At 40.5% G+C, this 15,495-nt stretch overlaps 1 protein-coding gene across 3 annotated transcripts in view; it reads left to right on the forward strand.

Moving 5' to 3' along the window:
- Nucleotides 1-229: 229 nt before the first annotated feature.
- The window catches only part of ATXN7 (ataxin 7), a 53,696-nt gene continuing 38,430 nt past the window's right edge, over nt 230-15,495 (forward strand). Inside the window, exon 1 of one of the 3 annotated variants that reach the window (XM_010718668.3) lies at nt 230-290. In XM_010718668.3, the coding sequence (XP_010716970.1) occupies nt 272-290 (19 nt within the window). In that variant the 5' untranslated portion in view covers nt 230-271. Of the gene's footprint in view, nt 291-5,261; nt 5,369-13,812; nt 13,998-15,495 lie in introns of those variants that run through there. The other 2 variants (XM_031555612.1, XM_019620183.2) reach the window with 2 other exon arrangements.

A 15,495-nucleotide genomic window follows, 5' to 3' on the forward strand; every position in this document is an offset into this window, starting at 1 on the left:
CCTAATCCGGGGCCCGATCTCTAGAGGAGCCCGAGTGCAGCCCGGGCCGGGGGCAGCAGGTGGGCAGTCCCCTCCTCCCCGCTCCCCCTGCCGGGCGCGGAGCTGCCGAGCATCTCCGAGCGGCGCTGCCCCCCGGGAGGGTCCGCGTCCGGAGCCGGGGCTGTGCCGGGTGGGCGTGCGCTGAGCTCCGGGCGCTGAGCTCCGGGCGCTTTCTGTTTCAGGAACTGCACTAGAAGAAAGTTTCAAGGAATACGGGAAAAATCGAGAAGCGATGCGACTCTGCCGAGAAGGTGAGTGCGATTGGTTCGTGGGGAAAAGTACCCGGAGAAGTTTCCCGGCTTGGAAGTAGGTACCGAAGGATTTGCACGGGAAGGAGATGGGGAAACTCCGCTTCCATCCAACCGCTTTGCTTTGGGACCTGCGGCCTGTCAGCAGGCGATGCCATCAGCGTTGTCATTAAATAATATCTAATCACAGCTGCGAGGTTAAGTACAGGTTACTTATTGTATTGACTTTACTGTGTTTCTAGTGGGATTTTCTCTGGTCCTAAGTAATCTTTAGGAAGCTGCGTGACCAGCGCCGCTCAGATCTCTTCTGAGCCAGGACGTTTGCATTCGGATCGTAATCCGTGTTGGTGCTCGGACGCTGCTCGCCCTGTCATGTCAGCGAGTTGTGTTTATTTCTCAGTGCTCAGTGAGAGTGACCTTTCACCTGTGATTAGCAAAAGCTCAGGAAGGGCCCTGTTGGTTTCTAAAGCAGCAGCGCTGCTTGGAATTGTAACCAAATGACAGATGACACCTATAGGTTGTCCGGTAACTTTGTGACAGGCAGTGGGAGAACAGTAACAAGCCTGAATGCTGATGTTCAGTTCTCTCTCTTCTTTTTTTTTTTTCTTTCCAACTTTCAAACTTGCTTTGTAACAGAGAAACATTCTCAAACTTTATGATTGTTAGCACAAATTCATTTAATGAGAAGTATATGTCGTGGAATAAATGCCAGATCAGTTGCACGTGAGTCACTTATTTGATATTGTTAGGAATGGAAGGCTGAGCTTATAAACTTTGTTTACAGTCAGAAAAGTCAAGCTTGTAGGGAGCTCGGGAGATGATCTGATTCAGCACTTCTGCTTGGGAGCTGCAAAAGCAAAGGAGAATTGAAACATATTGGCACAGACTTAATAAAGTTGGGAGGGAGTGATCTATATACTGAGGCTGAGTGAAAATGTCTATTTATTGTCAAATTCCTCTGTTGCTAAAATTTAGGAAAAAAAATGATTTATAGGACCAGATTCAATGAGCACTAGGCTCATTGAAGAGAGATGTGTAAGAGAGATGTGATAGAATACCATGCCGAGATATTCAAACTTGTTTTGCTATCTCTCAATTGTGTCTAAGTTCTCAGGTATATGTAAAAAAATGTTTCATTACTTCATTGCTGAGTTCCAGTGTAATATTTGTGGTGGATATTTATTTATTTTTCTGAGTAGGCAGATAATTTAAGTGTTAAAACAGCCTTTATAACAGTAAGTACCTGTTATCCTCGTAAAGATTTTGTTAATAAGGATTTTCAAACATTTTTTTCTTATTTCTAGCTCTTAAAATAGAAGCATCTAAGGTTTCCAGATTTTAAAGATTAGCTTGGCAGGGTGATGAATAATCTTTGGGTTGTTTTTTTTATTTTCCCTCCATAAAGAGATGAAACTGTTTTTTGCGTAGTCTGACCACTGAGACACAGCTTCTCTCCTCTGAATTCAACCATGAGAATGACTTGTAGGGTTATGGTTTGAAGGAAGGAAAACTAAACAAACAAAAAACTTCAAGAATTCAAACTGAACTCAGTTGCTATATCAGACTTCCAAATGTCTTTTTATTTTGATGCTATCGTGACATGTGAATGAGACACTGACTTGGCTTACATGTATAGCTGGTCTGCAGGGAACTCTGCCTACAAAGCAGAGCAAAAGATAAAGTTGTACTAATTAGATTTGCACTGAAAGGACATGGGGATCAGCAAAACACACTAGCGTGTGTATTTGTTGTGTTAATCAAATCAGGTTTTGAGAACACTGTAAATGATTCCTTTATCCAGGAAGAATTTTGTATTGAAAATTGAGAAGCAAACATTTATTAAGCAATTGGACTGCCTGAACAATGGACTTTAACCTGGAAAGTATTAAACAAATTAAAAATTCTGTCAGACCCAATTCTAACCCTAAGATTTTGTCACACCACACAGTATTTAAATAAGGTTAAATACACAACTCATTGTGCATAGAAAGTTCTTCCATCTCAGGTTGGGAGTTGAGTCAGAGGCCCAACTTGACAAAGGATTTCAAGGTTATTTAGGTTAATTTCACCTTGTATTGCAACTCTTCCAGTTTGCATAAAGGAATTAAATATTCATGGCCTGGAGAGGGAGAGAAGAAGGGAACATGGCTTTACAGTCCACTTATTCTAACTGGTTTCAAAACCAAGAGCTGTTTCTTTTATTTAAGAATTGTCAACTTTGAGATCAGGCTCCAGCCAGTCCGTGGACCCACTGAGTCAGAGTTGCTTCCTTTTCCACATGCCCTTTTTTTGCTCTTAGTCTTCTATTGGGAATTAGCTTCAGCATCGCTGTACCCAATGGTGAGAAATGAGTGTCAGGCTTTTAGGCAGCAGAGTTTGGATCTCCTGAATGAAGAGTGAGTGTTCTCATTGTCGTAACGCTGTGTTAAAAAGAGGGCTAAGGTTACCAGCTTCTCCTTTTGTTATGCCTTAAAGGAAAAGAATGATGCCTGTTATTCTTATAAAGAAATGAAAGACATAACTGTGTTATTCCAGAACAGCATCTGCAAACTTAGAAGAGATGGAGGATTTTAGGTGCACATTTGTTACTGGAATTTCCTATTTGCTGATCAGGCAGCTCCTCTCTCAGCATGCTGGTTGTTGTGAAGCCTGATGAGTCCTTAATACCTGTCAGGGATGCCAGTTCTATGCAGGGATCAGGAAACTAAAATTAGTTCATAGTCTCAAATATTTCTTCTGCATTTAACCCTCCTTGACATACCCAAGCTCCCATCAAAGTAACAGCTAGAAATTGTGGCATTCCAAACTCTCAGTGTTCCTCTTGTATTTCCCTGTTTCTTTTTTGCTGCTCTTATATGCTTTCTGTTCTGCTAATCCATAATATACAGTCGTTCCTGCTGGGATCCTCGAAGACCTTCACCAAAGTGAGAAGCTCGCTGGATACTTTCCTGCCTGTTGCTTTCTGAGGCAATAAGAGACCATGCTGAGCTTTGATGTAGAAATTAGAACCACAGGAATATGGTACGAGCCCAAAGTACTTGGCTTGCCTTGGGTGTGGGAAAATCCCCAACAGATGAAAATGAGAAATGGGCATCCTTCATCATGGGGGAAAGTCTTATTTTGAAGAATGCTTTAAATCTATCTTTGTACACCAAAATCTTTTTTGTGACAAATGGTACTATCCATTTAAGTCCATGTTATAACTGCAGCACAATCACTTCTTTTTGTAAGTAGTTCACTAAACAGAATCATTGCTCATCCAGTCACTTAATTACTTACTATTTGTGAGCCAGCTGAAGGTGTGACTCCCCTGCCACACATTTGCTGTGATGAAGAAACTTCAGCACGTTGCATTATAATCTGCAAAAGAATTCTAAAACAGTGAAGCAGAAAGCCTAGTTTTCTATTCTTACATTTTAAAATGGGACTTTGATGATGTATCATTCAAACTTGTTTGTGTGATACTTGCAGTGTGTGCCATCAAATGCATACAATGTGCTCACACATACTTAGTTCATGTGAGAGATGCAGTAGATGTCTTGATACTTTCCCAGTTGAAGAAAACTATTGTTGGTGTTAAGCTTTGTAATAAGAATTTGAAATGTTTCAGCAAACACGGACATTTTTCCAGAGATTCTTGCTGACAATGTTGAATTTGGCTTGCTTTAAGAAAACTTTCAAACCCACTGTTTTCGTGAAGATGATCTCGAAAGGCAACTGTGATTTCATGCGTAGAGTTTGTTCACGGTAACTTTGACAGGTTCCATCAGAACCAACTTTAACTTCTTGCAAACTTTGACAACAGGTTGGCTCCTTTCATTTGTGGATGGGGAGAGCTTTGAGTAGAAATAATGCAGCCTAAAGCCAGTCCCTGGGACTGGGGGCTTGTCCATCCCACAGCCCCCTGCACTCCAAATCAACCATCGCTCCCCAACACTCCCATTCCCCCTGTTAATTCCCACTTGCTACCAGCTGTCCTGTATGTTATTTCAGATTCTCGCCCCCCAAAAAATAAACGAAAACCCACAAAGCTGTATGAACGAGAGAGACAGAACATATTTGCTCTTAAAAAAAGTGGTGTAATCATTACATTTTCTGTAGTATTTATTAATGTGTGCAACTCTTTTTGAAGTGGTTGGTGTGAAAGTGTTAGATTATTATATTGGCTCATAAAATAATCTTGAAATATGTCTAATAATAAAAATACTATGGAAACAATAGCATATCAGAATGGAAAATAAAGCCTGGAAGATCAGGAGAGAGATTTGGTTGGACAACTTGATAGGACCTGAGGAAATAGTTTCAAACTATTTAGAAATTTAGATTGGACATAGGGAAGAAGTTTTTTACGTTAACAGTAGTGAAGCACTGACATGAGGTGCCCAGAGAGATGATAGAAGCTCTGTGCTTGGAGACACTCGAGGTCAGGCTGGATGGGTCTCTGAGCACCTGACTGACGTGTAGATGTCCCTGTTCATTGCAGAGGAGTTGGATCAGGTGATCTTTAAAGATCTCTTTCAACTCGAAAGATTCTGTGATTCTTAATAAAAATTTTGTTTTTAATAGTGTTTCTAGTGCATGCTGAAGACTTGGAGTGCCTTGCTAGACCTTAAACATCTTATTCTTTTTGTTACGCATACAGCTTTGTTTCTTAATTTATTTTTAACATTCTTTGAGTTGTGAATCCCTCGGTGCTGCCTACATCAGCTGCTTCACTAGCTCTCCCACCAGTTTATAGGCAACTGGCAACAAACTATAGGAGAAGGAGGAGGGCAGCATTTGTAACTCAGATCACAAGCTGGATTTGATCAGTTGTCATTGCAAGACTGTTCAATCTTGACTAAAAGGGGTCTTTGTCACCCTTATAGCATCTGTAAAGCCTGGGAGTGCTTTAACTGTTTGAACTCAGAGGTTGTAAGGTTCCTGGGGGAGTCTTGATTGCTCTGTGTGTACGGCTGAGCTATTTCAGGTGACATGGTCCAGTCAGCGGTTATGGAGGGAGGTGCTAAGAAAACAATTCATCACAGGCTGAGGTTAATTCACGGTCCCTGATGTGCTAGATGTGCTGGGAGGTATCACAGGTAAGAATTTATGTTGGTTGTGTAGCATGAGTCTTATTGTATGGTACCGCTGTGATAGGTTTTTAGATTCTACTGGTCTTAATAAAGCAAGTGCTGAATTTTATGTGAGAATGTAAATCACCAGTTTTTTGTAGATGCCTTCAGAAGACAATCTGGAAGAATTTGTTACCATAGGGATCTATCAGGAGAGCAGGTGGGAACAAATTCTGTTCAGTGTTGTGTCACTTGATAGCAGTTGAACTTCTGGTCTTGAACAGTTAATATATCCTGGGGGGGAAGAAAGGAGAAGAGGCAAGGAAGAAAATTTAAAAATAATTAAAAAAAAAAAAAAAAAGAGGACTTCATGAACCTCTCGACTATTCTGCAGAAGCTTCGGGGTTTGATTGCATTAATTGTTATTAATGGGAGTTACCAGAGAAATGAATACTGAGAAGTTCCTGAGAGCTTTGCCATGAGCTGGTGTTCTTGTTGAGCCTGTGCTGGGAAGGATTGAGAAGTGAAATCCAGAGCTGAGCTAGAAGGAATACTAGAAGCATCTTTATCCCATAGACCCAAGGTCTGGAATTTTCCCAGTGGCAGGTTTAATAAATAATTAAAGCATGAAGAAACTTTTGTTCCAATATTAAGTTGTAAATACAAGTGAGAGACGGCATCTTATTTCGAATTTAAATTTGTTTTTCTTCAGCCTCAGGAGGTGCTTTATTGAGTTGATTTTTTGTTGTGTTAGATCACGTCAAAGATGCTCACAGTGTTCTATAGTCGCTGACTGCCTGAAAATACACTGAGAATTTTTAATAGACTGAAATAAATATTTTAAGGTAGCAGCACGACGTGTGATGCTTCTTTTTCGACATTCTGTGTAGCTATGCTCAGGCTGTAATCAGATAAATCTCCTCTTCGTTTCATTGCATTTTAATTGACTATTTACAGAAAGCATTTTAAGGATTTGTGGAGCGGTTATTGTAAAACAATTACGAGGAATCTTTGAAAGTGCACTGAACTGTTTAAGAAAATTGTAGAGGTTTTATGAGAGAGGTGGAGAAATAGGGTATTTGAGAAGTTGCTACTTCTGTCCTTATCTGCAATATCTGGTCGAGATTTTCTTTCTCCTTGTTATTTTTTCACTTTAAATCCAAGTTCTGTTTACAATATTTGATTATTTCTGGTGAGGTGAGTCACATGTTATAAATAGAATGCTGTAAAGATACTTTGCAGGTTTTAGCTATTACCATAGTATTAGTCTGTTATGGGAGGGCCTGGGAGACTTTCACTGGAATTACAGCTCAAAACTGCCTGAATATAGCTGTTAATATGTGAAGAAGCAAGAATTTTTTAAAAGAACCTTTGAAATAGCTATTTATGCACATACATAACAGTCAGGAATTCACTGTTATCTTGTTTAGGGAGGTATGTATGAATAGCTAGGTTATTCCTATGCAGAATACAGAAGACGTGATGTCTTAATAATTGATTAAACATTGTTTTTTCTATAGTTTCTCTTCTGTACTTAACAACAGGCATTCAGTAAGAGAAGATAGATGCAGTAAGTATCATACAGAAATATGATTTTCCTATGAGCTGGTAATGCAGCGCTGTGGTCCAAGTGCAGGAAAGACACAAAGGCTTAGTGGAGGCTACTTCTAAATAAATGGGGTTAAGAGGATGCAGGTTGCTCTTTCTGAAATAACTGTTTTAAAAGCTGTTTCTTTCATTGCAGTCGATCTAGAAAAGGAAATACCCACAGTTCTTGTACCTCTTTGCACTGTGCCTAGCTGATGGCAATAATGGCCAAGTGCCAGCTGGTGTTACATGTGATCTCACCACTTATTACGCAGGAAAGTAATATTTAGTTTGTGATCGAGTATTTTAAATTGCCTGTAAGATGCTTAAAAATTGCTTATCATCTCTTTTAATGAAGAAAATCACTGCTGTGGAAATATGCATGGTACTCAACATTATTTCCTAGATACGGTTGGAGTGCATTGCTGAGATGAATACAACTTTGTATTTATATTTGGTTTTAGCAGCATTGAGGCCTAGTAAAGAGAATTCAAAGTCTAATGGAGAAGAGTAACATGAATGTGAAAGCAGTTGTCATGGAAGGAGAGCTATTTATTGTAGTCAGTGTTCCTGTTGCTAGAAAACCTTCTACAATCAAAAGCTGCCCCTGCTTGTGGTGTAGTGAACTAGGACAGGTGACACAGTGGCTCTCAAACTGTTTCTTATTCGGAGTTATGACTGCTAGCTTTGGAAGCAGTTGCTTTGATGGTAAGTATTCTAAGTTGTTTGCTCGAGGAGATGGTACTCAAAGACTTGGTTATTTGTGTGTCAACTGCTTGTCAGCCTCTGTTGAATAAGTTGTTTAGTGGTAACCTGTTTTCCCATGAGAAAGATCGTTTATTTACAAACTCACTCCCGCCCTGATTTCAGCTGTTGGTAGCTTCAGACTAGCTAATAGACAAACTTCACTGATAATAGGAGGTGAAAGGGATAATTCATAATGCCTCTCTTCCCTTCTGCTGGGATTATAACAGTCAGAAAACTTACGCAGTACTCTTGATCTGCTTTTCTCTGGATAAGCAGGACTTTACGTGTACCTCTCATCAACTGCGTTTGTAGCGTAATAGGAAATGCAGTGTTCCTAAGTGGCAGCGTAGGAAAAACTGTATACAAAACAGCTGAAGTGCTCAAATCCCATAGGGAGCAACTGTGAGGTTGTAAGTCTGTCATGTGAACTTTTTCTTACCTCTAGATCTTGTACAGCTTTATTTCCAGAAATTTTGTTGGACTGTTTGACGTTGATATGATGGCCTGAAAGTCTTACAGCAGCTTTTATTATAGTGAAATTTAGAAGCTTTAATGCATTAAATTTGAAAAGTGAATAGCACACGGAATACACAGTAAATAGGCTGTTTTCAAATTCCATTATACTTTACCCTTCATAAATTCAGTTTTACGTGTACAGGTTTTTTTCACTGACTGCATGAACTACATAGTGAATGTTGTCAGTGGGAAAACTGGAGCTGTACCTGTTGATGAAGTGATTTCTGGGGGTATGAGGTCTTGCTGTGAGCCACTGGAAGTCAACAAGGCTTTTGCTTGTGACTGGAGCATGCACACAGGATGGGGTTATTGGGCTCCGTGGGCGAGACGGTTTGCATTTGTAAGATAGCCACATTCACTAGAACTTTGTGATCAAACAACCAGCAGAGAAGTACTTTGCTATGCAAACATTTTAATTGTCAATCCCTAGATATTGTAGCCATTGCTTTGTCAAGGTGCATGTAGCCTAAATGCTACCCTCTGGCTATTGTTTCAGGCTAAAATACAGAACAAAATCTATACGAGTTTACACCCGGGGTGTGGTTTGTAATCTTTTATTTCCTCTCAGCAATGCTGCATTAAGCAGCCCCTCCATCTTTGCTGAATCAACCATTTGTCATATTCCAACTTAGTTGTTTACCAAAACAAAATGATGCCTGCTAAAATTAAAGAAAACTTTTCCAGCACGTATTTTGTCTGGTAATTCTAAAATCCATTGGGACATACTTGATTATGTATCTTGTCAGAGTGAATCTGATCTACATTTTTCCTTGACTACCTACATGGTTTTATCGCATAGTAGATCTTGTATCTTGTTTATCTTTAAAAGCGTTAAAGATATAATATTAGCAAATAACTGTAGTAGAAAGCAGGATCTGTTATAATATGTAAGTGTATTGTTAAATGTAAACAGCCAGTAATAGTTTGTTTTACTTAATGTCATGGTCAATATTACCTCTTTTGTTATTTATTTTCAGTAATTAGCTATGACAGAAAGCTAGATGCGAGAATTGAAAAGCTTTGCCTGGAATTCCTGAGGTGGTTCCCTGTAATGCTCTGAGCTGGAGGAAATACCGTATGCATCTATGTTACCCTGCTGAGCAGGAGTTGTCACCTCATTTCTCTTAGAGGAAGGGTGTTGCAAATGATGCCAAGAGGAAAAAGAGACATTGTCTATACAATATACGTTAATGTGAGCCATACCAAACTGTACTTCTAAACAAATCTGCTGTGGTGGGGATTATCCAGAAGCCTCAAGTTCTGCAAAGATTTTAACTGTCTTTTTTTTTGATGGATATGTCAGTGGAGTGAAAATTGTTTCCAATAGTCAGACACAGTGTGTGGTGATTTAGAAGACTTTGTTGGTCTTTGGTTTGTAAAGAGTTCTGTTTTTTAGGATGCTTTCTTAGCCGATTTGTTTTCTGTATTATATGGTCTGTGTTTGTTGTGTTTGTTCAGCTCTGCTAAGAGAGACAGCAGTCATCCTGTTTTCCCTGATACTCAGACACTGGGAAATATCCCTCCAGTTCTGCAGTGCAGTCGGTTTATGCCCCAAAAAGCAGGGGCATGGCCCTCTGTGTTTTTTGCTGGAATACAGCTTGTGAGTCTCTTCAGTAGTTCTTGAGGCCCGAGCGTAATCATCTGAAGTGTTGGCTTGATAGCCTTGGAGATAAGAGAGCTATTTTTATCCACGGAGTAGGTAGAGGAGACGAGAGTAAAATCTAGACAGCGTGCTGTGGCTGTGCTCCTCTGGGGCTGAGAAGGAGCAGTGAGAGCCACGCTGCCCTCAATGGCACGGCCGCAGCCGCGCAAAGCCTGAGTGCTACCAGGAGGGCCCAGGCTGCTTCAGGGCCGGGCGGTGCTCTGTGTGTGAAGTGGGAAGGCCTGACGGGAAGGTGCATGACCATAAGCTTTGCTTCTTGTTTAGAGGCAAAGTGCTGTGCTGTGCTCCCGCTCCCAGCGCTGTGAGGTGAGGAACTGGGCTGATCCATGCTGTGCACCATCTCGAGGCTGCAGAGCAGCCCTGTGGGTTCCCGTGGTGGCCCTGCAGTGCCCTGCCTTGGGCTCCTGCGGCATCTCCCCCAAGTGCTGCACATGGCTGCTGGAAGCAGAAGCTGTTGAGCGATTTCCAAGCGTGTTGTGGGCTGGCTCTGGGCAGACTGGCTGAACAAGTTTGGCGACTGCTGCTTTGGCTCCCTGCCTGCCCTGGCTAACCCGGGGCAGCTGGGCGCTGCAGCTGGGACCTCAGCCCCAGCCCTGTACTGCACGCATGTGAGTGCTGTGCCAGGCAGAGAACCTGCTGCTGTCACAAAGCAAAGTTTCCTCGTCCCAAAGACATTTGCAGCAGTTCTTCAGGAAGGTGGCTACATCTGTGTTCAGTGTGGTGGAGGCTGGTAAACTACGAATTTGTTATGGTATCGAAGAATTCTGTTCACCTCTCAATTTTCTGTTATTGTTTTCCTGTTATTAGCTGTTGTCATTCTATGTCATCTGTTTGGCAGTTAACCAGGGCTTTGCAGCGTTCTTTCCTGCTTTTTTCAGTACAGATTCTGTATGTTCTTTGCTGTGCCTCTCAGTGCTGACTCCACGTGTCTCCTGTGCCTCCTCTGCTGTGCCTTTGCAGATTGTACCACGAGGTGCCCAGATGCTCATGCTCAGTGGGTGATGGGGTCTGCGGGGCACCGCTTGCCTGCCTCTGCTCAGTGTGTCTGATCTGCTACATCTGCACAGCGATGATTTTCTCTGGCTTACTGCTTGTGTAATCAGGCTTATTCTTCTTACGGCCTTCTTAACAAGAGATGTCCAAATATTAAACTTGGTGCCCCGTTCAGTCCTTTATTTTTATTCCCTCTAGAGTAGAACACTTTTGCTTTTTGACCTGCAAAAGGGAGAACAGTTCCTTTCTTCTTCCCCCTGTGTATTTGGGCCCCTTCGTATGTACCCATCCCCCTTCTTCCTGGAGGACTGACTGCAGGCTGCAGTGGGACCAGAGGACAAAAGTAGCCGTAGAAGTGTCCGTCAAAAGTGTGAGTTGAACCAAAGCTACCAGACCCGAATGTTATGTAGTTGAGTAAATTCTTTTTCTCATATACCAGCTGTGTGAAGTAAGGGCTAAAGGTTTACTGGCTGCTCAACTAAGTTACTGAAATATTCAGTCGTCTTTATTTAGAAGCATGCAATGTCCAAGTTTAAAATGAGTGTCACTACCTGTGTGCCCAAATCTATGAGAAAAGTAGGTTGGTTCTCTACCATAACAACAAAAACATTGTTTTATTTTCCACTTTATCTTTTAATCCTATTAAATATCAAAGTACTGTGAGTTTTTTTTGGCTATGGAACATTTATATGCCTATCGCATATAAATATGCAACTTGCATGTGTATTTTTTAACATCGTATCAAATTAACTGTTAGGGAATGTGTGGAGCAAAGAAAGTACATTTTAATGAAGAACCAATAGTGCTTGCTGGGAGGGATGCAGAAATGCAGATTGGCATTCCAAAAACGACAGGCATTGGTTTCCTTATAGCCATATGATTGAAACAGTCTTATTTTTGAAGTGGACGTACAAGTGTATGAAGAATGGGAGTGGCAGGGTGGGGTAGTTTTAGGTAATTAGGTTGCCTAATAAAAGAAAATACTGAAATAGAATTTAGCTGACAGGTCATCTGTATTATTTTTCTTAATTTTTTTTTGTACACGCCGATTTGCTGGCTCACATATCGAGCACACGATGCAAAACAGAATTCCCTGTGAAAAGCAGCATTGTCTTTGCACAGCTCACGAGCAGAGCTGTGCTGCTGTCACGCAGCAGGTCAGGCTGGCTGTGGTCAGCAGGGAATGGGGGTAGAACAGGTTCACCAATGAGCACAGCAGGTGTGCCATGTGGCAGGGAAAATAATGTCTTAATGTTTTGTTTTCAACGTGAAGGCTGTGGTGGTACCATCACACACAAGATGCGTAACCCTCTCTATTGGTCTGTAAGTCTTTAGATGTTTAAAGGTTATATCGCCTCTAGTATTTGTGTTGACACCTTTTTTTTGTTTTTAAATATTACTGTGTGCTTCATCATTATTTTCTTACCCATGACTATATCTTTTGAGATATGTTTCACCCAGACAGCTTTTAATTAGTGAAAGCATGCATAAATCTTCATGTGAATGGTTGTTGCTGCTCTGCTTCATCGGTTACTGAGAGCCAAGATCTGCATTGCTGTGGTGTGATGGGGCAGTAACACGGGGAAACAATGCAAAAACTTCTACTGAGCCACACGTGCCAATTTTTTCTTCAAAAGCATGCCTAAATAAGAGATGGGAGAGGGTGAGGAACTTGGGTCGCATTCACAGTTTGCAGTCGTAATGCATCAAAATACTTCTGCTGCAATGAGCAGTTTAATGTAAACTGTAAGTTTAGATTTAAATCAAACAAACTTCCTTTTTCTTACTACAAGAGTACAGCTGCTGCGAAGTACACAGAGTGCTATATATAAAGAGGAGGAAAAAAATGTTGATGTAAAAACAGTTAATAACAGTAGCGTGCTTTGAGGTATGTGACTTACGATGTAATTTAGACTATTCTCTCTATGATATAGTTAATTTTAATTGAGACTAGTCTTGTGGCTAATTTCTTGGCCAGAGCTCTTTTTTCCACATAAAAGACACTGCTTTTCTGCACAGTAAGTGAAGTGCTTCTCTGTACCCTTTCATATGAAATTACACCTGCTATTAGTATTACTGTGTAAACTTTCTTTATTTCCTGAATTCTGTTCAAGTTTTGTGTCGCAATTGCAGAATTAAACTCAATGCTGAGAGTCCCGAAAGTTATTTTGGAATTAGATTTGTAACAATTTATTTATTATTTTTTGCCGCAGAAACATAAATAATAATTTGTTGGCTTCCCTAAAATATAGCAATGACACAGTGAGATCATGTCACCTAAAAATAATGTGTGACTTTCAGTGAACGTTTGCTCTATGGAGAGTGATGACAAATTACATATTAAGCATTTACGTAATATATAAATTGACTGGAGAAATTTAAAATATCCTCCACTCTGAAAAGTAATTAGTGAGTAAATGGAATAGTTTTTGCAAATGACTGACTTCATCCAAGTTGCTGATGGAAACCTAATGCAACAATGCAGTGTATATGGAGAATAATCCACTGAAAAGCTTTAAATATGGGACTTGTATTTCACTGCAAATTTTATTAATTGATTGTTTTGAAGACAACCTTCTGTAAACTTGGAAAAACTGTGTGGTATTTTGAAGTTCTGAGTGAACCATTTGACATATGTTTTGTGTTAGACTTCTAGAAGATTGTGGGTAGCTGAATTCATATACAAAGAATTTAACTAAATGCTTGGATGTCTGCTTTAATATGTGTTTTATATGTAATTTCAGGAACATTCAAATCTTGGCAGCCTAAAATTAGAACCCACAGCTGCATGCTAGGCTGCAGGTGCATGTGTGCATGACACGCTGTTGGTGATTGCTGCTGTTTTTTATCAGTGGGCATGCTATAGAAATTCCCCAAGACCATTTGATACCAGAGGAGACAACTGCTGGTGCTGTGTTCTGCATCCTCAGCGAGAGGAAAGACTGCAGGGAGAATTGCAGTGATTGGGTGTTGATACCCTTGCAGAAGGGCTGGCTGGTGTTTGGAGTTGCTGTTTGGTTCTGTGCAAAGGAGTCGTGCTGCCCACAGGATGCAGCAAAGGCTTTTTGCTGGAGGTGGAGGGCTGGCCCAGGGCACGGACCTTTGGAGGTGTGGTGTGGCTGAGTGCATGGAAAGCAAGAGCAGGCAAAGGTAGGTTGTCTGTTACCATTCATGTTTCATGGTGCAAAATTCTGTCTTGAATTTGAGGAAGCAATATAAAAACCCATATGTTAATTTATCCTTGCAGGACCGTAGCATGTATTCTTTTGGAAAAACAGACTATCTTGCATTCTAAAAGGAGACTGGAGAGAGAGAGAGCTGTGCTTTTAGAGATAAGATGTTGTTATCCTGTTAAAGATCTGCAGCTGATCAAATCTAGTAGTGCAATTGCTGTGCATGGTTAAACCAGATTGTGGGCTGTTTTGCTCCTGAAGTGAAAATCACTTCTCTGAGCCAAAACTTTGAGGTTTGGGTATTTTTTTAGGACTTCAATGAAATTATGTGTGATTGTTCCATTTGCCAAAGTGGTAAATGCAGTAAAAACATTTAATCAAGGCTTCAGCTGTTCCTTCCTTCATCCTATCAATCAGTAACTGCGTGGTGAAACAAAGTTCATACACTTGTGCTCAGAGCCCAAGAAGAGCGATGTCTGTCAAACGTCTCCTCAAATAGCTGTGCTTTAAAAGCTGTGTGTGCAAAAAAATGTAAGCTACTTAAGAATGTACAGAGCACAGTTGGCAGTGAATTTCAAAGATAGGTTATTACCTTGCAGAAAGTACTGTGGAAGCAACACTTCCCTTTGAGCTTATGTGAAACAGTTTGAGTATCTTTTGGCTTTTAACTTTGGCAATGTAGAGTGGGAATGCCCATTTATTGAGCCTTGCTTTGTACTAAAACTTTCTTTTGTATCTGAGGCAACCTGTGTATGAGTTGTGCAGGGTATGGTTTTGTTTTCAAAGGTATTTCTGTAAATGTGAAAGTTCTGTGTTGTTTGGTTATGCATATATTCTCTGCAAACACAAATTTGTTGTGTCTGCACATGTAGTTCATGAGATATTTCAGTTCTACTAGTGTGTGTTGGAATTCTGCAAAAAAACCTCCAGAATCCTACTGAAATCCCTTATTGTGTTTTAAGCTCTGTAGTCACTAAGCACTCTGAATATTATGCCATTATATTTATTTTGTTCATGATATCTCCTTAGAAGTATTCTTTTTTTTTTTTTAATTACTATCTGGCATGTAAAAAATTGCCAGAAGATAAATTTCATTTTACTTATCATTTAAAATGATAAGTATAGAAAAGGATGGGTGTTCAGGATTGATAGGCAGTTCGATTCATTTCTAGAAACAATTTGGAAAAATATCGTTTAGCAAATAATATTGGAGTTGTGGAAAATTGAATGCGTTCATGAAAGGTGTATTTTGAGATGCTATCTTAAGTAAAAACAAAAAACATCATCTGACTTTCATATCAGTTAAAATGAGGGGGCTATATGACCTGTCTTAACTAAAGCCCCCAAGCATTCACAACTCACTACACTACTGCAGTTGATTTGTGGGCACAGCTCCTGGTCTGGAGGGCGACCTGTTGTAGTGCTGTTGGAGCAGGAAGCTTGCTGCCCAGCAGCTTTGCATCCAACATCCTCCT

The sequence above is a fragment of the Meleagris gallopavo genome, chromosome 14 (assembly GCF_000146605.3).
Source record: "Meleagris gallopavo isolate NT-WF06-2002-E0010 breed Aviagen turkey brand Nicholas breeding stock chromosome 14, Turkey_5.1, whole genome shotgun sequence".
NCBI lineage: Eukaryota > Metazoa > Chordata > Aves > Galliformes > Phasianidae > Meleagris > Meleagris gallopavo.